We start from the raw sequence: 26,166 nt of genomic DNA, 5'->3' as shown, positions 1-26,166 counted from the left end.
TTTTTTTGGTTCAGCGTTTATTCGAGGGCGGTGTTTATTACCCAATGTTCATTTTTGGTGCACCGTTTATTCGAGGGCAGCGTTTACTTGAGGGAAGCGTTTAATCGAAGAAATAGGCTACGGTAGATTGTGTTGGATCTATCTATGTCGGATCTGTCAGAGTTGTTTGGATCTATCTTCCAGCAATACCTGCCACGCCAGGACAGTGACATTGTTAGTACTGTATTCTACTTCATTGGGAATGTACAGTACAAATTATGAAATTCTTACTATGTGCTCCGTAGTGACATACTCCTGGGGGACGTGTGGTGAAAAGTATTTTTAGGTCCAGCCCTGGCTTGTGTGTGTTGAGCCCTCTGGATAATCACATAATGGGATTGTACCTGTGTGATCTTTGACATTAAGCAGCATTAAGAGCAGGCCCCTTTTTAGTTAGCAGACTATATGGGGTGGTAAATAGTGTGTACAAAGGATTAATATGACTACTGCTGACACAGGCACGTTTAATGAACGTATTGGTTTTGTTTTTTTGGAATTGCAAAAAAAACTATGATCTACTATATATCATATGACAATTTACTTATCGAAACAGTTTTCACAACATTGTTACCTTTCCATAGGTAGTTCCTGGTCTGACTGAGGGGTAGAGGTCAGAGGTCACCCAACTTCGGGGCTTAGCCAATAAGAGACATAGGGGGCTTCTTAGCCAATAAGAGGCGTCCTCGGGGGTTCTCTGTCCATCTCTGTCTATAGTGGTTACATAACAAGAGCTATACATGCCCCAACAACAGCACTGTGAGATACACTGAATCTATTTAAATAAATTAGATAAATTGATGTCAGATACAGATTGATTCATTTTCAACTTTGTAGTTTCAAATGTATGTTTGAGTACAATTGAGAAAAAGGTCAAACATTTCAAAAGGCACTTTTTATATACACCTTCCAGTGGAGGTATGTATTTAAACCACATTGCTCAGTGACAGATGCCATGTTGATTGACAAACAGGGTCTCTGTGACATTGTGGAGGTATAACTGTCTGTTGTACTGCAGCATTCTGACCATTCCTGCTGTGACAGATTCAGAAGGCCATACCAACCCCAAGATATCCCTGCAGTCTCGCCATTCTGAAGCCAGGAAAAACACATGATCTCATTATTTCATTTAGGTAGACAAATAAGTGGGATCTGTTCCTAAAAGGGTGTGCTTCTTTTATGTATTCTAGCAACAGAATAATGAGGAGTTAGAATGAAAAACATGCTGTACCAAAGCTCAGAGCTGTATTTTGTGAAGCTGCCCCCTCATACTGAACCTGTGTATTTAATTCAAGGTTTCACTCTGTCAGGATCTAATGGTTTCTGTCCTGTGTCACATAGAGTAGAGACCATCTGTGTATATATCTGAGCAAGGATCTGGGGAAGCTGGTGCTATTTTCAGTGTCTAAGAATGCTCACTATGACAAGGGGTGGCATTGACACAGGCAGGCTGGTCACATGACCAGCATAGCAACCAAGGTTCCAGGAAGTGGATCTTTAATGGAACAATACACAGCTCTTGTTTCATTTATCATTAATTATTAGGGGCCACCATGGTCATGCCTATTTAATTGTGAGGGGCTCAGGGGTGTGGTTGAGGTGCGGAGGGGAAACGGTGTGTGTGTGTGTTTGTCTGGGTTTGTGACTATGTATGTATGTGTGTATGTGAGTGTGTAGGTGTGTGTGGGCCTCTGTGTCTTTGTGTTTGTGTATTTGTGTGCCTGTGTAAGCATGTGAATCTGTGTTGTGGGTATCTGACAGTGTATTGTGTCTGTGTGTGTGTGTGTGTGCATGTGCTACTCTGTATGTATCGGTTTAACAGTGTGTGTTTGTTTGTGTGCTGTTGTTGTTGGGTGCCAGTCCTGGATGTGGTCCAGCTGATAAAGGTCCAGGGCCAGCGGCCTGCAGTAGGGTGGACATAAGAGGATCACCCATGTGCTGAAATAACTAGGTACCCTGGTGTCTTCACTGTTGCACTCATGACCTCCACACCTCCACTGTTGACACTAGGGGTAATAAAAGGGTAATAATAGGGCAAAAAAATAAATTTTAAGAACAGACAGGGGGCTTCCTCTGTCCTCTATAGAACCCTACCCCCAACCTAACGCTAACCCTCCACCCTCACCTCATGACACATAGCATGTCATCCTAGTTTACTACAACCCTGATGAGCACTCACACTGAGTAATAGAAACTACTGGCTGGACCTGAATGACAACTGTTTAAAACAAAGCAGGAGTAAAATGTGCATAAAGATATTGATATTTGATTTACCTATACACAACATTCCTCACCATAACCCTAACCCACATAAGGTTGCCGGTTAATGCCGGTACAACAATGACCCCCCATTCTGTGTTTGAACTTTTTATACAGAACTGCGAGATGGCATGAAGATGCCACATTCCCACCTTGAATGGCTTGTGTAAAAGGGGCTGAGTTGATAGATTTGGAAGAAACAAGAATGAGAAGGCATGGTCCTTCGTGGGTTATCTCACCACTCATCCTCTTCAACAGTCATCCCTCTTCACCACTCATCCTCTTCAACAGTCATCCCTCTTCACCACTCATTCTCTTCACCACTCATCCCTCTTCACCACTCATCCCTCTTCACCACTCATGCACATTTTTATCAGTAAAGAGGGAAAAAACAGCTTCTGGTTCAGACAGTCCCATCAAAGCTTTTCAGTGGGCTTAACAGGCAGGTTAACTACTGTGGCATCAGTAGGCCTAACAGGCAAGTTAACAACTGTGGCATCAGCAGGCCTATCAGGCTGGTTAACTACCATCAGCAAGCTTTCTGAACATAGCCCGCCACAGCGCTGCTGTCTTGTGCCAACTGAAGAAAGACACTGGGCCACGGTCCAATGACAGGGCATTACAGCGAATGGGGGGCGTAGTTTACTTGTCTCCTCTGACCTGCTGTTGGCACTGGGCAGCGAGGAGGGCCTTGTCTTTCTATTGGCAGAATAGACTTTGTCTTTATATGTCTTTATGTCAGTCCCTATCCACACCCCAGGACGCCTCGAAACTTCCTTTGATGGTATGTTGAGAAGGTTATGTGGTAGGGTTGACAAACGTTCCCGGCTCCATTATGACAGATGCACCCTCAGTCGGCTTATTTATAGTCACCAACCAACATACCTCCAGCACTGAACACACACTCACCCTTCTTTTACACTCCACAACAATAAATGATCTTATCACACCATGACTAAGTTGAATACTCTATTATAATTGACTGCTAGGTGGGTATTCAATTCATTTCACCTATCCAAATCAATACTCCAAAGTGGATCCTCCGGCTATGAATTTCCTTCTAATATTTAATTAAGTGTGCGTGATGGACAGGCTGAGCGGGCATGCATCCAGGCTCCTTATTCTCACAGAGGACAACCTACCTGTAGGCACCACATTGGCCCGTCAGGAGGGACAATGTCTCCTAAAAAGGAGTTGGCTTGGGGAGGTATGTGAGGCCATGGGTCCTTGCTCCCCCTATTTAAATACAGAGAGCAGGTGAAGCCAGCCACTCTCTTGTTCTCTGTCTTTGTCTCTCCAGGGAGCTTCCCTTCCTCATTACCTCTCCGGAACCTCAGGGTAAGTCTAATTATCATGCAGCTACTGCATTTTTTAAACTTCCATTTGATTAATTTAGCAGATGCTTTCATCCAAAGCTACATACAACTAGTGCACATAGTACATTCAGCAGACAATAATATGACAGTATAATAATATAATAATTAGGACCAGAAGTGCACAGTTCGAACAGTATTGTAGTTAGCGCTGAGGAACATCTGTATGTACTTCAACCACATCTGGCTCAGTTATACAGATCTGGCACTTGAAAGGTGTTTGTTTAATACAGTGTATTTGATGTGTCTCACATTTGGCTCCTAAAGGACTGATCCATTGGTTGATTAAACCAAGAAAGAAAAATCAAGGGCACCCAAACTCTGGGCGTTTATTCAAATAGTAACTGACCCATGTCGGACTAGAACCAAGGCCGTGTCTTATCAGAACATCAGTTAACCTGTTGTACCTATATATCTTACATTGTTTCTCAAACAACACTGGTTGATGTTGCACTATACATGCTGCTGTACTATGAAATATTGTAATTGAGATTATAATATGCCTGTAGTTGAGATATTATTGCTGCACCATGCTTGATACCTGAGATGTGGTTACTTTGCACTGTGCCTGGTAGACCGTTCCTTGACTCTGACCACTGACATACAGTAAGAACTATACACTTTTGAACTTTGATTTTCTGCTGTACTTTCTATATTAACTATTTGAATGTCATTTGGATAAAAGCCTCCCCTTAATGTATAAAATGTAGGCTATATGTAAATCATTTCAATCTATGTGATGAATAAAGTCAATAAAGGTGTGTTTTGTTCTAGGTAATGCCCACTGTCTACAAGGATTATAAAGACTACCTTAACTGTTGAAACATGTTTGTCTGACCTCTTATCAAGTGTGACTTAGCATCGTACAGCAAGCAAAAAGAGGGATCAAAGTGTCTGAGAGTGCAGGGCAGTGTCAGGTTTCCCAGACAGGACACGTGGTGTTCTCAATGTCTCTGACACCCTGAGTTATGAGCAACACCTGGGGCTAACAGTAGCACTCCACAGGCCATTCAGATAGAAACACAAGACCTAGACCAGACATACTCCTATTTCACATCACAGAGCCAGGGTAATGTCTGATCTATTCAGCCTGTTTCTATATCAGGTGAACCGTGAGTTTCTGCCTTCTGAATACATCCCAGGGTCTGTTCAGAAGCTGAGTGTCCTGTCATGATTAACACCATTGTAAGAAAATGTATGTCAGTACAACAGATGCTTCAAGCTTGTCTACAGATGAAGAATTGTTTCTGATATAGTTAAAGATTATGTCATGAAACACTGTGCAACACTTCGCCCCGTGTGAACACTCCTCTGGTGTGTGTTGTTATGCTACAGGTCAACAGCTAGCTAAGCAGACATGTGTGATGAGGAGGAGACCACAGCCTTGGTGTGTGATAATGGCTCCGGCCTGGTGAAGGCGGGCTTCGCCGGAGATGATGCCCCCAGAGCCGTGTTCCCTTCCATTGTTGGCCGTCCCCGTCACCAGGTAATGCTCACACACACATACATAATTTGCACACTTGAAATCCACACATACACACACACACACACTTAAAATCCACACCTCCACACACACACACACACAATGTCTACACACACAAACACACACTAAACAAACAGATGTTTCTGTCATCTCTGTCTTCTTCTAAGTCACAGTCATCAACACTTCACTTGAAAGGTCATTTTGGATGCCTGTGCTATGTGCTGTGAGAATGCCGTTATGGGAATGTGCTTGCTAATCCTTGTAATGCACAGTATAGGTGCATAGAACACCTGCTTTGAGAGGTATGTATGAGGTATGTGTTAGGTATGTGTGAGGTATATGTATATTTTTAGAGTCACCAGGGGTGTCAGTAGTTATGGCGGGCCTTGTGAACAGGTGACCTTGCAAATCCCTCTTCTTGAACCTCTATACGATGGCCCTGTTCCTGACCACCTCTGTGCACCCCCCCCCCCTCCCCCAGGGTGTCATGGTGGGTATGGGTCAGAAGGACAGCTACGTAGGAGACGAGGCCCAGAGCAAGAGAGGTATCCTGACTCTGAAGTACCCCATTGAGCACGGCATCATCACTAACTGGGACGACATGGAGAAGGTGAGGCTTGGGCATAGACCACAGACCTGAGGACTGCAAGGAGACAAGCAGTTCTGATGGAAGGGTTATCTGGTCTCATGAACAATAAGAAATATAGCCTCATCTGTACAGATTAAAGATGAGGATGCTTGAATATTTTTGTTTGTCCTGCCTGCCTGTCTTTCTGTTTGTTTCTGTCTGTCTGTCTGTCTCTATCTATCTATCTATCTATCTATCTGTTTGTTTTGACCTCTTTGTCAGTTGACCTCTGTCAGTAGACCTGTCTCTGTGTCAACATACCTGTCTAACCCCCACCACCTGTCTCTCTGTAGATCTGGCACCACACCTTCTATAACGAGCTCCGCGTGGCCCCTGAGGAGCACCCCACCCTGCTCACAGAGGCCCCCCTCAACCCCAAGGCTAACAGGGAGAAGATGACCCAGGTCCACACACACTCACACACATATTCATACATACACACCTGTCCATTCACACACACACACACACACACACACACACACACACACACACACACACAGATACAACCCCACACAACTAGTCGGGCTAGTAATCTGAAGGTTGCCAGTTCGATTCCCGGCCATGTCAATTGACGTTGTGTCCTTGGGCAAGGCACTTCACCCTAGTTGCTTCGGGGGGAATGTCCCTGTACTTACTGTAAGTCGCTCTGGATAAGAGCGTCTGCTAAATGACTAAATGTAAATGTAAACTAACCACATACAGACACACACACCTGTCAAAACACATGTGCATTCTTGATGCCTTTTCTTCAGACAAATAATCTGTTATGACTTTCCTCTCCTTCCTCTTCAGATCATGTTTGAGACCTTCAACGTTCCAGCCATGTACGTGGCCATCCAGGCAGTACTGTCCCTCTACGCCTCTGGTCGTACCACTGGTGAGCCCACAGACATGACTGCTACACTGCCACTCTACCACACTGCTACAACACATTCACTTTATTTGCCTGTAAATCTGGGGCCCTAAACCAACAAGCAGACGCAGCACATAATCTACAAATAAGTGAACATCTGTCAGCCTTAAGGGCTCTCAGACAGACTGCTGTGTGTGTTTGGGTGTGTTGGTGTGTTTGTGAGTATGTGTGTGTATGCATGTGTGTTTGGATCTACACATGCTGCTGCCTCACCACTCAGATTAGATTGACTTCAACGTCTCAGAGACTCTGACCTGTGGATGCTATGACTGCTGCCAGGTATTGTGCTGGATGCTGGTGATGGTGTGACCCACAACGTGCCAGTGTACGAGGGCTATGCCCTGCCCCACGCCATCATGAGACTGGACTTGGCTGGCAGAGACCTGACTGACTACCTCATGAAGATTCTCACTGAGAGAGGATACTCCTTCGTCACCACTGGTATACAAAAATCTAAAAACAAATGTCAATAATTCATTTTTCATAATTTAGTTTAACAGTGTTGTTTAAAAGGCTTTAAAGTTGGGTAGTTGTAGTTTCATTTGATTCACCATAGTCCTATGATTATTGCATGTACTAACAGCGCCCTCGGTTGGCCACGTAGTGTAACAGCATACATTCATTGAGTGATGGAAACGTTTTCATATTTGCTTGTGTCCACCCTACAGCCGAGCGTGAGATCGTGCGTGACATCAAGGAGAAGCTGTGCTACGTGGCTCTGGACTTTGAGAATGAGATGGCCACCGCCGCCTCCTCATCCTCCCTGGAGAAGAGCTACGAGCTTCCCGACGGTCAAGTCATCACCATCGGTAACGAGAGGTTCCGTTGCCCCGAGACCCTCTTCCAGCCTTCCTTCATCGGTCAGTCTCAAACACAACCACCATACCATACCCTGAGACAAGTAATGTAGTAATTGCAATGAACTGATGTAAAATGGATTTGCATACAGTTCATCGTGTGTAAAGTTCATAATTAATTGGTTGTGTGTGCATTTGGCAAGGCCTATATTCTCTCTCATATAGGCCGATCTTTTTTTATTATTATTATTATTTTCCCACCGTAATTCGTCCCTCAATTTTTTTGCACTATCAAAAATGCCCGTTTAGTAGGTTGTTAACTTCTGGGAGACGGCCAGGGTGGTAACATAGCTTTTTTTTCCAAGCTGTCATATCAACAACCTGAATTTACGCCATTCGACTGGTTTGCTCCTGCAGTTCCCACACAGCGGAAGTCTAATAGTTACCTCAGCTGTATAGCTTACTTACCGGTCCGGGGGTCAGGTCTGAATCTAGGAGCAAAACGGAGCACAGCCGGCTTCTCCAGGTGAGGAAAATGGTACATTTACATTTAGCAGACGCTCTTATCCAGAGCGATTTACAGTAAGTACAGGGACTTTCTCCCCGAGGCAAGTAGGGTGAAGTGCCTTGCCCGAGGATACAACATCATTTGGTTGGCATAGCCGGGAATCGAACTAGCAACCTTCTGATTACTAGCCCGATTCCCTAACCACTCAGCCATCTGACTCCCTTATACTGGTACATTATGCCTGCGGATGTGGTCTTCTGTAGCAGATAATCCAGTTCTCCAAAGTACAGAATTGTGTTAGCCAGCTCCAGCACTAGCTACCAACCAGTTACCTAATACTTATGCTAGTCAGTTTTGTTTTCCCTGTATTTGCGCTGTTGAGCTAGTATTGTGGTGGGACTGATAGATTATTCAAGCAATTAACCACGAGAGGGCAATCAAGTGATGATCATAAATCCTGTAGAGCAATCGAATATACTGCCAGTGACAACTAGAATCAGCTTGTTTCCAAGGGGGTTCCATATTAATGAAAAGCAATTTGAAAAAAAAACTTGAGGGGAAGTTTTAATTTAAGTCATAACAGTCGTTTTGGTGCAACTGTTTAAAATATGTGAGGATGCCACATAGCCTATCACCAAAATGAGAAGAGAACTGTTTAATTATACACTTCTCTCTACACTTCACTGTAAATGAGCAGCAACAAACGTGTAACGGCAAACAAACGGCATGGCCTATTGAACCGTTTTAGATTATATCACATTCAATTTGGGAGGTTTTGCGCGGCAGAATTTATGATGGGATCTCAGTGTTATTTTAATCTCTGGAAATGACAGCAGCACACACAGTCCGACCGCATAAATAATTTATGAAGGGTGTCGTTTTTCATAAAAGCACCGCGCTGCTGATACTTCTTCATTCCATCTATCACGAGCCGTCCAAGCCCTTCTCTCACAGCGTCTCTGCTCCTGATGCGCACTCTCATATCCTAAAGACCACCCTCCAATCAACTCATGAAACATTCACTCAACTGTACTTTTTCAACCGAATGTGCAAAAGCGGAATATTGAATAGTCTCCCTGGCCCTGCCTAAATGGTGGAAACTTTAAACGTGCAGTTCAGAGAGAATCTAAATTAGAATGTAGGTCAATGCAAATGTGGGGATGGGAAAGACTGTAGGCTCCATCACGCAGGGTTGTGGAGAACCAGGACATAATTGTGCACTGTAAAAAAATAGAGCGACTTACAGTAAGTACAGGGACATTCTCACCGAGGCAAGTAGGGTGAAGTGCCTTGCCCAAGGACACAATGTCTTTGACATGTGCAGGAATCGAACCAGCAACCTTCTGATTACTAGCCCCATTCCCTAACCACTCAGCCACCTGACCCCTACATATTTACCGGCAAAGAACAGCCTGTAATGTAATATTACAGATATATCTTGTAAATTTGGTACAGGAAAATAAAATAAAAAATACGGTTAATTCATGTTAATATTTTTTTACTGTCATTTAATGGGTTTAATCTGGCGTCCCAGCTGCCAGATTGTTCCTGTTTTTTTACAGTGTATGTAATGATGCATTTTGTTTCCTGTCTGTATTGAGGAAAGTGTTGAGCAGTTCCAGTGTTGGGTTCCTGACCTTCCGTCTGTGATGAGAGAGATGTTGCGTGGTTCCAATGTGAGTCTAATGACTGTTGTCTCTTCAGGAATGGAGTCTGCTGGCATCCATGAGACCACCTACAACGGCATCATGAAATGTGACATTGACATCCGTAAGGATCTGTATGCCAACAACGTCCTGTCAGGTGGTACCACCATGTACCCTGGTATCGGTGACCGCATGCAGAAGGAGATCACAGCCCTTGCACCATCCACCATGAAAATCAAGGTGTGGACCAACACATACACACTAAAGATCATGAGAACTCTCTTTCTGTCTCACGCACACACATAATGTCATTGTTTCTCTCTCTTTGTCGCTCACAGTCATACATATATGCACACACCAAACACATGCGGTCACCCACAGACATACACACATACATTTGACAATGGATAGAATAGATACAATTACAAAATATATATTTCTATTTCAGAAACACTAGTCTCCTACATACCGACCCCTTCTGATCTCCCTTAGGCCAAACTGAATGTCTCAGAAACCACATTAATCAAACACAGCACAAAACAGGAGTCCCTAACACTGCATCACTCCCCCCCCCAACCCTCACCCACACCACAAACCAATATATCCACTATCAGCTACACAAATGCACAAAAACTGAAATCAATTTCCCACAATACAGCAGCTGAATTGCTCTCAAACCCCACCCCCAAACACACCACAAAAAAATCTATCCTCCAGAATGCACCACCTGAACAGTCCTCGAGCCTTGCCTTCTTTTACCAATACAACACATTCTACCACAGTGGAATCTTATATCATTCAATACACAACCGAAAACACACACACAGAGTCCCACAAACAGTCTTACACATCCTGATGCATGCTGTAAAATAACAGGACCAGGAACATGAAACTAAGAACACAGTACCACCACAGCAGCGTAGCCCACGGTCAGGTACATACAGTGGATAACGCATCATAGTCTGTCATATCTCTGACTGTATCTCTCTCCTCTCCCCCTTTCCTCCCTCTCTCTTCTTCCTATTCCCCTCTCCAGATGATCGCCCCCCCTGAGCGTAAGTACTCAGTCTGGATCGGAGGCTCCATCCTTGCCTCTTTGTCCACCTTCCAGGCCATGTGGATCAGCAAAGATGAGTACGAGGAGGCCGGACCCTCAATCGTCCACCGAAAGTGCTTCTAAAGTCCCCCACACCTCCCTTTGCTCTTTACCCAATCTCTTTCTTTTCTTTCTACTTACCCTCTGTCTTCCTCTAAACCCCCAACCCCATCCAATACCATGCTCCCCTTAGGCTTACCTATTTCTTGTTCCTCCAAACCACTGAGCCCCATGTGCGATCCTAATGTCCCCAAACACTTCAAAGACTTTCTAGTTTGGATATGTTGCTAAATAAATGACATCTGCCTTTTGACTCTGGGGTTGTGTGTTTTTTTGGGTGGTTTTGACTTTCTCTGGATCTGTGTGTGAGACAGATCCAGTGGTTTACATTGAAAGAGCTCATGCAAGTTTGAGAGAAAACCCTCACAGTAGTAACTCCCACAGTCTTCATATATGTGTGCCCCACATGGAAACTCCCTCATTGTAATTAAGATCTTTTTCCACTTGGAGACAGACGTTTGGCTTTTCATGGAGGTAATGTGTTCTCTAAAATGATCTGCACTTGTGTGCCTGAAGATGCATGGGTACCACCATATAGTCTGTAGCAGGTGTTCAAAGTGTCACCAGAGATGGGAGACTCAGTTTGTTCTGAGCCCTGCACCCAGTGGTGAGTCAGGTCTGCTAGACATCCACAGACTAGAGGGCTTGTGTTCAAGTTCAAGTCTTTTATTGTCAGATGCACAGAACAACACAGGGTCTTGTGTCTCCCTCAGCAGCAATGAAACAGGCCAACACAAACTAGAACAGCATAACCATACACTTCTGGCCTGTGTGTATTTGTGAGTGTACGTGAGTGTGTATGTGTATGTGTGTCGTGTGTTTGTGTGTCCTGTGTGTGTGTGTCCTGCTACTACAGTTTCGCGCAGAGGCTAGCCCTGTCTGGAACAGACAATATCCCTTCATCTGATGATAATCTGGCGAGGATGGATGTGTGGCAGGGCCATTGTCCCAAGGACCCCACTGTGTCTTACCGTCCCCTGATTGTTAAAATGGGATGTGAAGTTGTTCTTCAACAGCAATGGGCTATCTACAACATCTGCCCAGATGTTACAGAGCAACCGCTCCTGTCTGTCTCTGAGTGATGTGCATCTCACTAAGTTTTCAAAAGTTTTCATTTCCTAAAAATGAAAGAATTCAATCAATCTAGTGGGCTCATAGGGAAATTGCATTTCGAATGGTTTTGATTTGTGTTATTTACTATGCCTGCTTCCAGGAATTGCCCCTAAGGGATTAATCCTAAATATATTGTATATTGAATGTACTAAATAGTTTAAGTACTGCCTGTCTGTAAACTACTGTATTGCCTGCCTGCCTGCCTGCCTGGTCTGCCTGCCTGCCTGCCTGGTCTGCCTGGTCTGCCTGCCTTGTCTGTCTGACCCAGTTCAGGCATGCTCAGCTGAGCTGTGCAGGGCCAGTTACAGGATGTGGAGTCAAAGACAAATGAAGGTGGTGAAGCATCTGGGAGGCCAGAGTGAGTAATGGCCTCTCATCCCCTGGCTTCCTTCCCACTTCCTGCTCCACCACCAATCACAGGGGGACAGTGAGTTCAGACCAGGGGCGAGCAGATGTGATGATGACAACTTCTCCCCAGGGTCCTTGACCAGAGGTAAATTCTGGATACAGCCCCTCCATGGGTTAGAAACACTGCTACTGACTGCACTCCAAACAAAGGATGATAAATCAAGTGAGACATTTCCTCATCAAGTATAATTCCTGGTGCTTGTCATTGAAGACTACATAGAGCTTTTAAAGAGGCAGTTTACACAACAAATATTATCGAGCAGTCATATTCTCGTGCAGAAATTATATATTTGGAGAGTCTGTATTTTGGTTGATTGCTCTTTCTTTGCGGGATTAGCTTCGGTAAGAATTACAGTGAGTGGTTTAATTGCACCTACATTCTAAACCCCTCCTCCCTCCACTGTGCGAGGCTCGCTGCTCCAACGCCAGGTCTCAAACCTCATTTTACCCCTCTGATACCCCCGAGATAAATCGCTGGACACACTTTTCTCCACCGCACCGCAGCATACGATACCCCAGTGCTGGTTGAAAACGGAAAACTACCCGTGATATCTGTTGATGCCTTCTGAGAAGTACCGAACAGACACGTTCGCTAGTTTCCCCTCATCCTCAAGCGCAGGTACATAAGTAGAGAAGCGCCGTACGGACAGTACCTCCCATGAATCAAGGTAAGCTCTGCTATTGTTAATTTCGCTACACAGTTTTTTGTGGTTTGTTTCGTTGTAAAACGAATCTAGCCAAAGTCCAGTACTCATTTGCAGAATGATAAGGGGTCTGATGACCTACATTTCCTGATAAAATATGCCTAATGAGAAAAGTTGATTGAGCAGAAATGAAAGAATCACCTGCATTTAACTTGAAAAATCAAGACAAATACAATTGAGATCATGCTTAAGATGAAAACGCTAGTGATGGGTCGTTCGTGAACGATCCGGCTCTAAGAGCCGGCTCTTGAAGGTGAACGTCGGGAGCTGGCTCGCATATCTGAAGAGCCGACTCTATTTTTAATAGATTAATACAGCCTATAAAAACGAATTGATCATGAAATAATGAATTTTAATTGTATTTAAAATAATTGACTAATTCAAAGAACAACAAAAAAATACTTGTAGGCTTAAAGGCGCACACGATCATCCTCACATTCTGTTCCTGTCAATCCTGCATGAGGAAGGGCCGAGCCAACTCACACACAGTCAGAGAGTAGTCAAAACTCAGAGGAGAGCCATGACAAATCAATGCATTTGTAAATATATTTGGTTACGGTCGAGTATGATTTCATTTCATAATTTAATTCAAATTGTTTTCACACCCATCATAGTCAAATTCATAGTTAAAACATGTATTTTTTAAAGAGCCGTTCGGGAGCCAAAAGAGCCGGCTCTTTTTGGTGAGCTGAGCCATACGAGCCGGCTCACGAAAAAGAGCCAGAATGCCCATCACTAGAAAACGCGCACTAAACTTGAAAGAAAAAAAAAAGTAAAAAAAAAAAATCTGTGTGATGCTATCAGACCATTAATTTACCGTATTCTATGGAAAGGAACGCTACCTAATCAGCAGAAAGCAAGGTGGCCTAAAGGATCAAATAATGTCCCATTAGGCTGATGATAACTTAATTACCTAAAATTACCATAATTCCTAAGCAATAATAAGTCTCATTATAAAACCATGATGACCCACGTCAGTGTGCGAATTATACAAGGACAATCGGGGGGTCAACTTCTTCTCCAGGGCGTAAAGGGAACCCAGTACAGCGCAGGCGCGTGCTTCTATCATTAACATTCTTGTGAATATTCTGTAGATAATTTCCATTACAAATACAATCCTGACAAAGATATTATAGATCTAAATTATATTAGTAATTGTTTTGGTATAAGATAGCTAAATTACCTTTCTTGCACTTTCTCACTACGTGGTACCTACACTGAGGAGATTCAACCAGCTTCTGTATTGCACACTTGTAAGTCGCGCGCTGTGTTTATGTGTGTGATATTGCCCTGCCATAAAGTCAACATTTCTGTGTATCGCCAACCTGTTATTGAATACATATATTGTAATATTGACGATTACAGGTAAATACGATATATAAATCTATCGACCTCCTAGACCTGTTGTTTTTACCTCAACAGGATCCAATTCTTAATTAGGGGGGTCAAACCCCCCCGTAATTCGCACACTGACCCACGTGTTAGCACTGGTACGATCAAAGTTCGTTGCAGTTGCATCAAGTTGTCAGTGAATCATTCGGTCTTCTGCTATTTTCTGATAAAAAGGCTATTAAGCCATCTTTCAGCAACCAGTCAGACCTGGATGAAAATACATCATGTATTCATGTATCTAGCAACCCACTGATATACTGAGAGCTTCCTTTATAACTCCTGGCAGCCAACAGCCGCTGTCCATACTATCTCCTCACGGTTTACAACATGGTACCTGTGATTCACACAACTGTCTCGGTATCAGAAGGTTTCCGTGTGCTGCCCACGGTGCCGTGTCTAGGCCAGCTCTATAAATCTGCCTAGCCTGACCGGGCGGCTGCCTCACTCTCTCTGGCTGATGAACAGTCTAGCTGAATCCTTGGCTGCCATTGCCACTATTGGTGAGAGGTGGATGGAGATGTATGTGTTTGTGAGTAGGAGGGGGGGGTTGGAAAACCTCTATGTCCCCATCCTTCGCTGACACATTTACGCCACAGCGTTGGCTGGGGTCTTCGGCTGTCGATACTAAAATCAGTTAGAACCAGAGCACTCTTTGTACACGGCTCTTCTCAGCCTTCTACAATATGTAGGCTAATTGCTGTCAGGTTGTTACCTGAAAACCAAACCCGTAAGTAAACTATATAAATAAAACCAAGTACAAACCTAACACCCAAACCTAACGTGGTTTTATGCTAATACATATTTATCTCAGTACATTAAGACCTGAGAAAAGTGGAGCTAATTAGTACACTTCATCATGTTACTTAATGTGTAAGCACACTGTAAGGTGTTACTTGTTAAGAAAGCCCACAGATGTGTTCAGCAGTGTATTATTCCCTGTAGACCTCTCAGTCTACCAGGAGCTCCACAGCATCTCATATGGCTTTGTTTCCTCACTGAGGCTTCAGGACAGCACTGTTCAAGAATGCACTATTATGCTCACTTGCTGTTTTTTTCCTGCTCCTCTTCTCTGAGATCCCTCTCTCTCTCTCCCCCCCCCCCCTATTCTGGTAGAGAAGGGTACGGAGGGAAAGGCAGAGAGAAAGAGGTATGCAGATGTGTAGAGAGAGAGAGAAGAAAAGGGGAGAGAGATAAAGAGTGATGGGGGAGTTAAAGAGAGGAGAAAGAGATACATAGTAGCAGAGAGAGAAGGAGAGTGGAGATTGGTGAAAAAGAAAAGAGAGGAAGAGTATAAGGGAGGGAGAGAGGGGAGGTAAGAAGAGAGGATAAAGAGAGGAAAGATAGGAGAGAGAGGTAATGAGAAAAAGAGGGAGAGAAGAGGGAGGGAGGGAAAGTGGAGAGAGGGAAAGAGAGGAGTGAGGAAAGAGATAGAGGAATGGAGAGAGGGAGGAAGAAAGAAAGAAGGAGAGGAGAGAGATAGAAAGGGAGGAAGTGAAATACAGGGAGGAAGGGAGAGATGGACTGTGGGATCCCGTGGGGGTACGGGCTAGGGGGTTCCATAGCAACGGAGGATGAGGACAGGATTTCTAACATTGACATTTTTTATCTGGAGTAAATCCTACAAGCTGTACGAATGCTGTGGTGACCAGCGCCTGCATGTAACAACGGCCTCTGACCTCCGCAGGCCAGGTGATGTGCTTGTCATCTCCAGGCAGACCTGGTAGTTTCATCCTCAGATACTTGGCAGAAGGTCAGCCTCCCGGTCTGCTGAATGTTCTTTGCCGTGTCCATGCTAATGAACACATTCTACCTGTGTCCCTGTGCTTCTCTCCGTGCCTCTGCGCCTCCTATTAATTTGAAGACATTTTCTACAAAAGGGTAGAGTAGCTCGGCTTCCATTTTCAAATCACTTTAATAATCCTAAAAGAAAATCAAGAAATTACTAAACTTAAGTACTTTTGTACAATGTGCCCAGACTTCCAGGGTTAAACTGTAGTTAATGTCCTGCCAGGCTTCTCATAGGACAGTAGAGCAGCCCAGCTAACGAACAGAGCCATATCAATATTTAAATGCATTAATGAACCGTTCCACATGCCCCCATGCATAATGCATCCAAACACATCCCCAGAACCAGGGTGTGGAGGATCAGCTGGAAATGGGATTGCAGGAGGGGGAGGCATCATACACGATACAGCCACAGAGTTCAGACCCTGCAGTTCAGCAAGGATGGCAGAAGGGTGTCAATGTACTACAGTATCTAGTGGGAGGTATACAGTAAAGTAACTAGTAGGAGGTAAACAGCACACATAGTAAAGTAACTAGTAGGAGGTATATAGTTTAAGGACTTGATGCCAATGTGACGGGTAGCAAGACCTGAGAAAGCCCACAAATCTTCGGCAGATTGTGTATGAAATCACTTTGGTCTCGTGGTTAGATGTATGGGCAGTGTTGGGAAAGTTCACTTTCTACATGAACTAGTTCAGTTGATAGTTCATAATTCAAAATTTTTAACTTGTTTTCAATATATTGCGTGCTATAATTTTTGTAAATTATTTCCACAGCCCATACAGAACCACAGACGGTGCGGCGGTGCGACACTGGTGGCTGCCAGAGCCATAGAAAAAGAAGATTAAGCAAAAGAAGATTAAGCAGACTAAGCATATTTCGGCCTTAAAGGCCGAATTATACTTCTCCGACTCCGTTACGGACAGACGGACGGGCGGAGTCGGACGGATTGGTTGAATTTATAGTACTCCGAAGGCTGTGGGTGCTGAAAACAATTCCCCGCCAGAAGAGTAGGTGGCGCAACGGTTTTTTGTAAGTCGTCGTCGAGTGTTTATTTACCTAGGTTATCGAGAAGTCTCATCAATAAAATACGCACATTTTCAGCAACTACACTGCCCATTTCTCGTCACATTTTAATTCAGATGCTGATTTACATGTACTGTTTAGCTGAAATATGAATTGTAAAAACTTACAGCAATGGCGGTCAAAGGATTCTGTTCGTTCTGTTTATCATGGCAACCCCGCCCCTGATGCAAGCGGTTCTTAATACGGACCAATCACAGCCAAGGGGTATCCGTAAAATGACGGACGGACAGACGGATAGTCAGGAAAATCAGGAGGTGCACGTAGAGCTCTCCGAGGGGCTCGGAGAGGGCACGGAGAGGGAATTCCTCGTCGGAGAGGGCGTTCCCTGTGTCCGTCTCCGTAAAAACGGAGAAGTATAAATCGGCCTTAAGAGTCGCAGTGCGTTAACGCGCGTTAACGCCGATAACAGCCCACCACTAGTTCACACACAGAGAGCAGTCAGCATGCAGGATCTGATCTCCAGATGGTCTTAACACACACACACTTACACACACCCACAGTACAGGAAATGTTGTATCTTTTCTCTCCTCTGCTTTTCTCTTGGGATGCTTGCTTGCTTTCCTTGCAACAATTCCCCGACAGCGAAGTCTATGAAGAATGAATTACTTCTATATCCACATGAAGTGACTAGTCATTTGTCCTTGGATGCGTCTTTCCCTAGGTCTGTGATTCAGTCTAAATATTGATTTGAGTCCTAAAATTGCTCTTCATTCATCTCTTACGTAATGATTCAAATGGAGTCTTTACAGACATTTGACAGAGACGGTGTTCTCTCACAGCAACTACCTGGGGTGGGTGGAATATTGCCTCAGCCAATGGGAGGCTGCAGGGTGATTAGGTAATGCTAACAAACTGCTGGTGGTTCTGTGGAGATGAATGACAGAAAAGGAGATAGGCCTAAATGTGATTCTCTAACTTGTCTCTGGGGAAAAGATAAAGCTCCTGCTCTGAGTTACAGTACTTAAGAATGCATAATGCATGTATGTTCATACAGCAATCATGTGAATCTTATGGTTTTATTTTCTGTACAGTATCAGTTTCTTAGCTTGTCTGCTAACATTAATAATGTTTGAAATATTGGCCATCCAAAGCTTCACTGTAACAGACAGTGGACAGTGAACCAGCCAGGACTTTGGGTAGTCCTTCATCTGACAGCACCCAGATCTTTTCACTCCTCAGTGTTATCCACAAGCTCCTGGTCCAGGCTGACTAGGCTACTGGTTCTGATTCTGTCTCGGCAGTAAGTAGCTGGTCTAACTGGTCTAACTCCCTGCCCAACGATGGCTGCCCTATTTCCTGTAGCAAGATTGGCAGTGGAAGCAGGGCTACCGCTGAGGCTTTTAAGTTGTCCAGACTCAGAAGACAGGCCAAACTGGAATCCAAGATTGCAGTCTTTCAGGGAGATAGTGAGTGATGTTGTCCCTCGTAGGAGCGGGCTGCTCTCTGGGGACCGGCCATGAACACTCTGGAGGAACGGTCTCTGGCCTAGATCAGGCTGACTACAGCGTTAGCACTAAGGAGTACAGGATGTTCTCCATGACAACGCCTCTGCCCTCAGGTTATCATGTCTGTATCGGTTTGTACAAGAAGCAGACTTCTCCTCTCAGCTCCGAGGTGCTGTGTACCAACTAGCAACAGCAGTAATGATACTGTACTGGTTAAAGGGATATTTAATTTTGAATAAATTCCATTGTTGTTTTGTGTATTTGAATGAACCTTTATCTCTTCAGCATGGGAGAGCCGCACTGTGTGTTACTGTATGTTACAAGAGCTATAACCCCAGCACTCATCCTAAGCTCTATTCCATTCCCAGCACTCATCCTAAGCTCTATTCCATTCAGTTTTTTTCAAAACAACTGTGTAGGCCCTGTTCTTTCTTTACTCTGTGGATCCTGTAGCATCTGTTGAAGCAGGAATGATCTGGAGGGCTATGTAAAGGTTGGAGCAGATTTGTATTCAGGAGATTTTGTACTTTCAAAATATGTATAATACCCAGAAACACCCAAATGTTCACGATGTGAAGGGTTTCCGCAGGCCGCCACCCATTTGTCATTGTTCAAAACCAAAGACAGCACTAGCCTTCTGATAGTTCAGCACCAAGGATAGCATCACCACTATGAAATAACACATAATCAATGGAGGAAAGGTAAACATTTATTCTTGCCAATAAGTAGGCTAAGCAAGTATAGTTATTGTTGGTTGCTGGTGAAGACGTGTTGCTGCTAGCTACCTGCGGCTGCGGTAGTGTTTCATCTGTGGAGATGTTGATAGCTTTCTCTCTGGCTGGTGTGTAATCTTCGGTGTGTAATCTTCGGGTGTTTTGCTCGAGCTTGTTCAGACAACAGTTTATTGCTGTGATCTTGATCACTGCTTGCATATTTTCTTTTACTCATGTCTCTACCGTCATCTAGCAGAACGTAATGATTACCATTTTCGAAATGTGCGCGTTCAATAGGCGTAATGGCGCAAAAGGCAAGTAAGATACGCAAAAGCCATTGGTACCAGATTCAGGGGATTTTTACTATTTTTTTTTTTACTATTTAGCCCATGGAAGTGGATGAAGATCTGTTACTTTGCCTACATTACGGAATTCCTTTACCTGGCAGTTGAAACTTGGGGCTCTCAATGAGCGCCCTCAAAGTGTTTTCCTTGTTTTATATATATATATTTTTTTTATATAGGCCTAGTCTGTTTTTAGATATGCAGGGCGGGGCCCTTAGGGCGTGGGGGCCCCCCGCCTTGCGGGGGCTTCCCAGCCGCCACTGCGTTCAGACAATATCTCTCACCATCTGGACTCAAGGTGTTCTGCTTCTTTGGGATGGGGGTGGGGATCCAGGGATGGAGGGAAACGAGGGAGGTGGGAGTCCGTACATTAGCCTAGAAGAGAGGCTCCATGGTGGTGGGCCTGGGTGGTGACCCTGAGGTGAGGAGTATGGAGGGCTCAGCCAGAACTAGCTGTAGGGTTAATGAGTCCTACCGGGACACAGAGACAGAGCTGAGACTGTCACACTCTGTACCGGGCTTGGCTGGCTGCGAAAGAGATGCCCACTGGGAGAGGTATAGAGAGGGGTAGGGAAAGAAGGGTGCGGGGGAGGTAGAGATGGCCACAGGGAGAGGTATATAGAGAGAGAAGTAGGGAAAGAAGAGGGCAGAGGGGAGGTAGAGGAAGAGCCAGACAATGGAGGGGAAAGAGAACCTGGTCAGTAACCCTAGCCTCTCTGCAGCCTGGCTGGGTAACAATCCTGTTCCTGTTCCTAGTCCTGGTTCTGGTCCTAGTCACCTGGGATACTCCTACTGCAGTATTACCTTCCAGCATTAGGGCTCTTTGCATCTCAGCCCACTTCTCTGAAAGTTGCTGTACACAAAACTTGTAAAAGGTTGTTTGCTTCAGGACATACAGTATCTGGCTGCAGGCAGCAGTCACCTTGGGAGATGAAGAGTTTATGGTCCCTGTTATGGTCATATTGACAGAGACGTGATATTGGAGTTATGTCCTGTGTTGCGTGACTAAACTCATTACATCAGCCACCTGATCCCTTCCTTTGGGCTTTCAATAAACGTTCTGAGTAAATGGACTGGATATTGCTGTACTGGACTGGAATGGATATTTGCTGGACTGGACAGGACTGGATGTGGCTGCAATGGACTGGACAGGACTGGATGTTACTGGACTGGGTATTGCTGGACTGGATGTTTCTGGACTGGTCTGGATATAGCTTGACTGGACAGGACTGGATGTTGCTGGACTGGATATTGCTGAACTGGACAGGACTGGATGTTGCTGGACTGGAAATGACTGGATATGGCTGCACTGGACTGGATGTTGCTGGACTGGACTGGATGTTGCTGGACTGCACTGGACTGTGCTGAGGTGAGCAGGGTTGGACTCCCAGCCTTAACTCCCTGCTTTGATTCCCAGACTGGATGGAACATCCCTGTCTTGTGGGGTTTGATGTAACACCCTGTAAGAGCTCCCCAGCCTGTAATTGATTTTGGCCTATAGCCAACAACAGCTGCTGTTTCCCAGGCCTTAGTCTGTCTGGTCCAGGAGACTCATGGTCTGCAGGAAGTGGCCCAGACAGCTCTTAGGAAGGATGTCTGTATGCTCGGCTCTGGGGGAGGAGGGGGACAAGGGGCTTGGAGGTGTGCGGGTGTGGAGAGCGGTCCATCTCCTGGTGGATTAGCACTTTTGATCAAATAATTTAGGGTTGTGGCCTTCCACTCTCTCAGGAGTGGCGGCTCAGGGTCGGTTTGCAGGATGGACCAATCAGAGCAGCCATAAGGACACAGGCACCCAGCTGGGAGGCAGCTCAATCAGTGGGGGTGTTTGTGACACGGCTGATATTTTTGGTTTGTTTGCTAAAAAAAAGTTTATTTTTACTCCCAACATCGACTGATCAATGGCTATTGCCCTGTCCCCACTTGATAGAGGCTCCGTAGTGAATTTGATCTACAGTATGTGGTGGCAAAACACTGGTGTTTCTCAAGGCCTCTGATCCCTCTCTGTCTTTACCTAGAACAGGACACTACAGCCCCATTCATGGAGAGCTACACTCTGATTCTAATAAGGAACTGGTTGATAAGCTGAATCGAGTTAGTTACAACTAGGGTAGGAGGGAACAGGGTTGGAAACCTACAGGAGGTTAGCTGTCCAGGAACAGGGTTTTACAACCCTGAACAAGAATGCTCAGCCTAATAACATCTGATGATGCAATGCAGCTTTTCAATTTGGGGCAGATTTTCTGTAAAGGTGTTCATCAAATTATTCCACCTAAAATCTTATTTCACCTGTGTGGCTGCAGGGTTACAGATGTTATTACAGCTCTAATGCAGCTTTCTTGTTCTTGTGGTGGTTGTTGTGTCGCAGGATGGATCACTCCTCTCGTCACTGTCAAGCTCTTCTGAGGCCAGTTTTGCACTGATGACATACTCATGGCAGTAGATTTTAAGCAACCTGTCAGTTTCTTGTCTGCCTGAAAAAAACAAGTACGCGCTAAAAGAGGTGAGCTCCTAGTTCTCTTACCTCCTTTTTTTCATCTATCCTCATTTTTTACACTGTATGCAAGACACTGATTTATTACAGTAATCTGTAATATGCGTTTCACATGACGATTTAAAATGCCACGGTTTGAGCTTGCTAAACCATTCAGTCTGATTTGAAAAGCATTAATGAGTCATACTGGGGGAAACATATCATTTTGTATTTTCTTTCAACCGCCATCAGTATGGAATTTGGAAAGCAGTGCATGTCTGATTTAAAGATGGTAGTCTGTGAAAGTGTGTCACCAGAGTTCCAAACTAGGGCAACAATAGCAAAGTCTACAAGTGTGTATTTGTGTGAAAGTATATGTCCATGTGTGTGTGTGTAGGAATGGAAGTGTGTGTTTCATGGAGTATGCATTATTTGGAGTTAAAGCTGAACAAGCCTCTCTGCAACACTTTCTCTCTCTTTCTGTCTCTCTCTCATTCTTCACCCTCCACTTCTCTCTCCCTTTTCAACCTCTCCTTCCCTTCTCCCTTCCTTCCCTAATCCCTTCTTCCCTCCTTGCTTCCTTTATTCTACCTCCTGCCCTCTTACATTACACCTCCATGTCTCAACTCCTCCCCTCCTACTCCTTCCCTCCCTCCTACTTTTTACTCTCCCTCCTCATTCCTCTCCCCATCCCTTCCCACATCTCTCTTCTCTCCCTCTCCCCCTTTCCTCCTCTTCATCTGTTCCTTCCCCACTTATCCTCTCCCATCCCATCCCTTCCTCTTACCCTCCTATCTCACATACCCCCTCCCCCCAGTAGAGCGTCCAGAAGACATGCCTCGGAGCCCCACGTCCAGTGAGGAAGAGATGGCCCAGAGTCTGTCGGAGGGTTCTGGAGGGTCCGAGTCAGACAGCTCCAAGGACGAGGCCCGTGTGGAGAGGCCCAGCAGGAGAGCAGATAGGCTTGGCAGGATACCCCAGGACACCCTGGCCATCTGTGTGGTCATCCCTGACCTGCAGCAGTCTGTGAGTACCGCCCAGGCTGGGCTAGGCTACAGCTACTGTACATGTCCAGGACGAAGAGGCTTGAGTATACCTTTTTCCTAGTGGGGTAACCCTTGAAAGTTACTGCTATAACTCATATGGGTTTCAAGTGGAACTGTGGTTCCATATGGTGAACTCTGTTCAAAATGCAGTTTGACCTGATAGGGTTTTGTTCAACACTACAGGTGCTAAATGTTTTACATGCAGTACAATAACAATTCAGATACAGAACAGTAACACTGTAGAGACAGTACAAACACAGATACAGCCCAATAACAGTTTTTGTCCTGAGGTACAGAGGTGAGTTTGAAAGGGAGGGGTCCAGAACAAGTCTTTGTCTTGGTCTGGCCTCAGCATTCTCGAACCACCGCCGTCACACACGCTCCCTGGACGATGGGGGGGAGGTGAGGATGAGTGATGTTGCTGATGGTTACTCTCTAGAGACTGGCTTCCATGACCTAGATACAGACTGCACCCCACCACACCATCAACAGCGACGTCGCCATCAGAGATGCTGTTTTTCAGCATGATGGGGTTGATGAGGGTTTTATAAAAAAAATTATGGATTCCTGTATGTTGGCTTACGCCTACTACACATGTATACTGATGTCAACTTTTTGAAATATTGATGGTACAGATTGGCACTTGAAGGGTACAGTAGAAGCGCTTCGATAACGAGGCCATGGGTGGGGATGTAGGGATGGCTGCCATAGCCCCAGCATACATCCAGCAGACTCAGAGATGCATAATGGATGACATGGAGGAAACAGTCACATGGCTGAAGGATGGTTGCTTTTCAGCCAGCCAATCACAGTTCCATAAGGACAGTCACTAAATATATTTTCTTGTAATTGTGTTTAAATGTGTCTGTATCTTATCAGAGGATAACATACCCAGTCATACAAAGCCATTCATACATTAAATTATTCTCTGAATAACAAGCACAATGCTATGCTGGAAACCAACTAATTGATTGAACTAATTCAGGTTATTGTTTTCTCTTTTTCACCAATAATCAGCATCCCTGCCAGTGTGCTCATGAATATGGAAATGTCAATATTTGTTTAGCCTCTGTCAGAGAAAGGATAGGTAATTACTGTAACAGAATATCATTAATACACATTTTCATACTGGGTTACACTGAGCACCCCCAGTCCTTTTGACTGTAAACAAAAGCTATTTATTCACTATCTCACACACCACACACAAACACACCCATGTACACACATTCATCCACACACACACACACACACACACGCACACACACACACGCACACACATAGCAAATGCATCCACACACACACACCCTGGCAACACAGAAGTAAGCTATTGTTTGCACAGGCCCATCTGTTCTCTCCAACCTGCCAACAAATAGGGATCAGTGTATGCATCTCTCTGTCCTATTCTGGAGCAGAGGTGTGTGAGGTTCAGAAACACACTGTACACTGCACATGGTCACATGCTGTCTGAGACAATGTCTTATAATCTTGCTTAAGTTGTTTCATTCCCGGTTCAAGACCAGTTTCAGCTTGCACTGTTCTCACAACACCTTTTACATATCTTGTAAGAAGAAACAGCTTTGAGAAAAAAACAAACAGTACTGCCTTTTTTCAGTTTCTCACTTTCTTCTTTATCTTTCTCTCATTCTCTCTATTTCTTATCTCTACTGCTCTCTGCTCTATTTCTCTTTTTCTCTCTCCCTCTTTTTAAAATGGATCTATCTTCCCTCAATCTCTCTACATGGCTCCTCTCTTCTATCTCCTCTTTTCACTCTCTCCTCTCTTCTCTGTTCGCTCTCCTTCTCTCTCTCTTCCTTCCGGTCCCTGTCTCGGAGCAGACATGTCTGAGGTTTGATCCAGACACCACGGTGTGGGTTGCTAAGCAGCAGATCCTGTGCTGTCTGACCCAGCCGCTGAGAGACGTGCTGAATTATGGTCTGTTCCAGCCGGCCGTGGAGGGACGCCAGAGCGGCTTCCTGGATGAGGAGAGGCTGCTGAGGAGCTACCCCACCCCCACCTGCAAGGGAGTCCCCACCCTGGAGGTATCCCACCCTAAACCCACCCTAACCTCCACCCTGAACCCACCCTAACCCCCACCCTGCAGGTACCCCTGCCTGAACCCACCCTTACCCTTACCTTCCACCCTAACTAGGGATGCGGATTGATAAGATTTTAACAATTCCGACTCCTTATCAATTCCTGCTTATCGATTCGATTCCTTATCGATTCTCTTATCGATGTTCCCCTCTACAGCCAACTAGGTCTGTGCGTCCTGCACCCTCCCACACACACACACACTCCTTCTAAACGAATTTCTCAAACTGGCTTTGACTGGCTCTGAAATGAGCTAATACCTACCACCTCTAGGCCTCTTCAGGCCTCTGTTTTCAAAACAAAATCTAGTCGGAGATAGAAACTTTCAGTTTCCTTGTGTTCAAGCTTCTATTACTCAACACCAGTGGGACTTACAGGGGTCCTAACAACAGGGGAAATAACTTCAGTGTCACCTTTCAGAGAGACCATTTACATGCATGTACTCCAAATGGTTCAACAACAGCTTTCAATGTACTTTGGGTATGTTGTTTAGGCGTTTTCAGGCACATTTAACAGGACTATTAAAAGGTTAAACAATTAAAATGCTAAGTTTAATAATGGATTAAAAATCGATATGCTCAGTTTAATAATGCGACACACGAACGTTTGCTGATAACACACGCCGCCCCGATAACGTGAAATGATCAATAAGATCAATACTAATGGGAGACGAATGCCGGAGCTAAAATGTATGCTTCAAACGACGGGACAGAAGATAACTAGATCGACTACACACAATAAAGGGAAATTGCTTCACACAGTAACAAGTG

General features: G+C 44.8%; 2 protein-coding genes across 2 annotated transcripts in view; both read left to right on the top strand.

Annotated features, from left to right (window-relative positions):
• Nucleotides 1-3,556: 3,556 nt before the first annotated feature.
• On the top strand, nucleotides 3,557-11,052 carry acte1 (actin, epsilon 1). Its single transcript, XM_067234434.1, has 9 exons — nucleotides 3,557-3,633; nucleotides 5,004-5,154; nucleotides 5,633-5,761; nucleotides 6,073-6,183; nucleotides 6,572-6,656; nucleotides 6,972-7,133; nucleotides 7,361-7,552; nucleotides 9,702-9,883; nucleotides 10,680-11,052. Exons 2-9 carry the CDS (start codon nucleotides 5,026-5,028, stop codon nucleotides 10,821-10,823), a joined length of 1,134 nt encoding a protein of 377 aa, XP_067090535.1. The 5' UTR covers nucleotides 3,557-3,633; nucleotides 5,004-5,025; the 3' UTR covers nucleotides 10,824-11,052.
• A 12,041-nt stretch (nucleotides 11,053-23,093) lies between these two features.
• shank2b (SH3 and multiple ankyrin repeat domains 2b) overlaps nucleotides 23,094-26,166 on the top strand; it is a 167,484-nt gene continuing 164,411 nt past the window's right edge. Inside the window, exons 1-2 of the mRNA XM_067234428.1 lie at nucleotides 23,094-23,285; nucleotides 25,141-25,344. Coding sequence (XP_067090529.1) covers nucleotides 23,094-23,285; nucleotides 25,141-25,344 — 396 coding nt within the window. The remainder of the gene's footprint in view (nucleotides 23,286-25,140; nucleotides 25,345-26,166) is intronic.

The sequence above is a fragment of the Osmerus mordax genome, chromosome 4 (assembly GCF_038355195.1).
Source record: "Osmerus mordax isolate fOsmMor3 chromosome 4, fOsmMor3.pri, whole genome shotgun sequence".
Classification (NCBI taxonomy): domain Eukaryota; kingdom Metazoa; phylum Chordata; class Actinopteri; order Osmeriformes; family Osmeridae; genus Osmerus; species Osmerus mordax.
This window is presented reverse-complemented; position numbering and strand designations above follow the sequence as displayed.

Bases quoted from the DNA above. Each gene is read 5' to 3' on its own strand.
- acte1 (XM_067234434.1), top strand. From the start codon at position 5,026: ATGTGTGATGAGGAGGAGACCACAGCCTTGGTGTGTGATAATGGCTCC. The intron at 5,155-5,632 runs GTAATGCTCACA...CCCCTCCCCCAG, and splicing joins TTGGCCGTCCCCGTCACCAG to GGTGTCATGGTGGGTATGGG. The intron at 6,184-6,571 runs GTCCACACACAC...CTTCCTCTTCAG, and splicing joins ACAGGGAGAAGATGACCCAG to ATCATGTTTGAGACCTTCAA.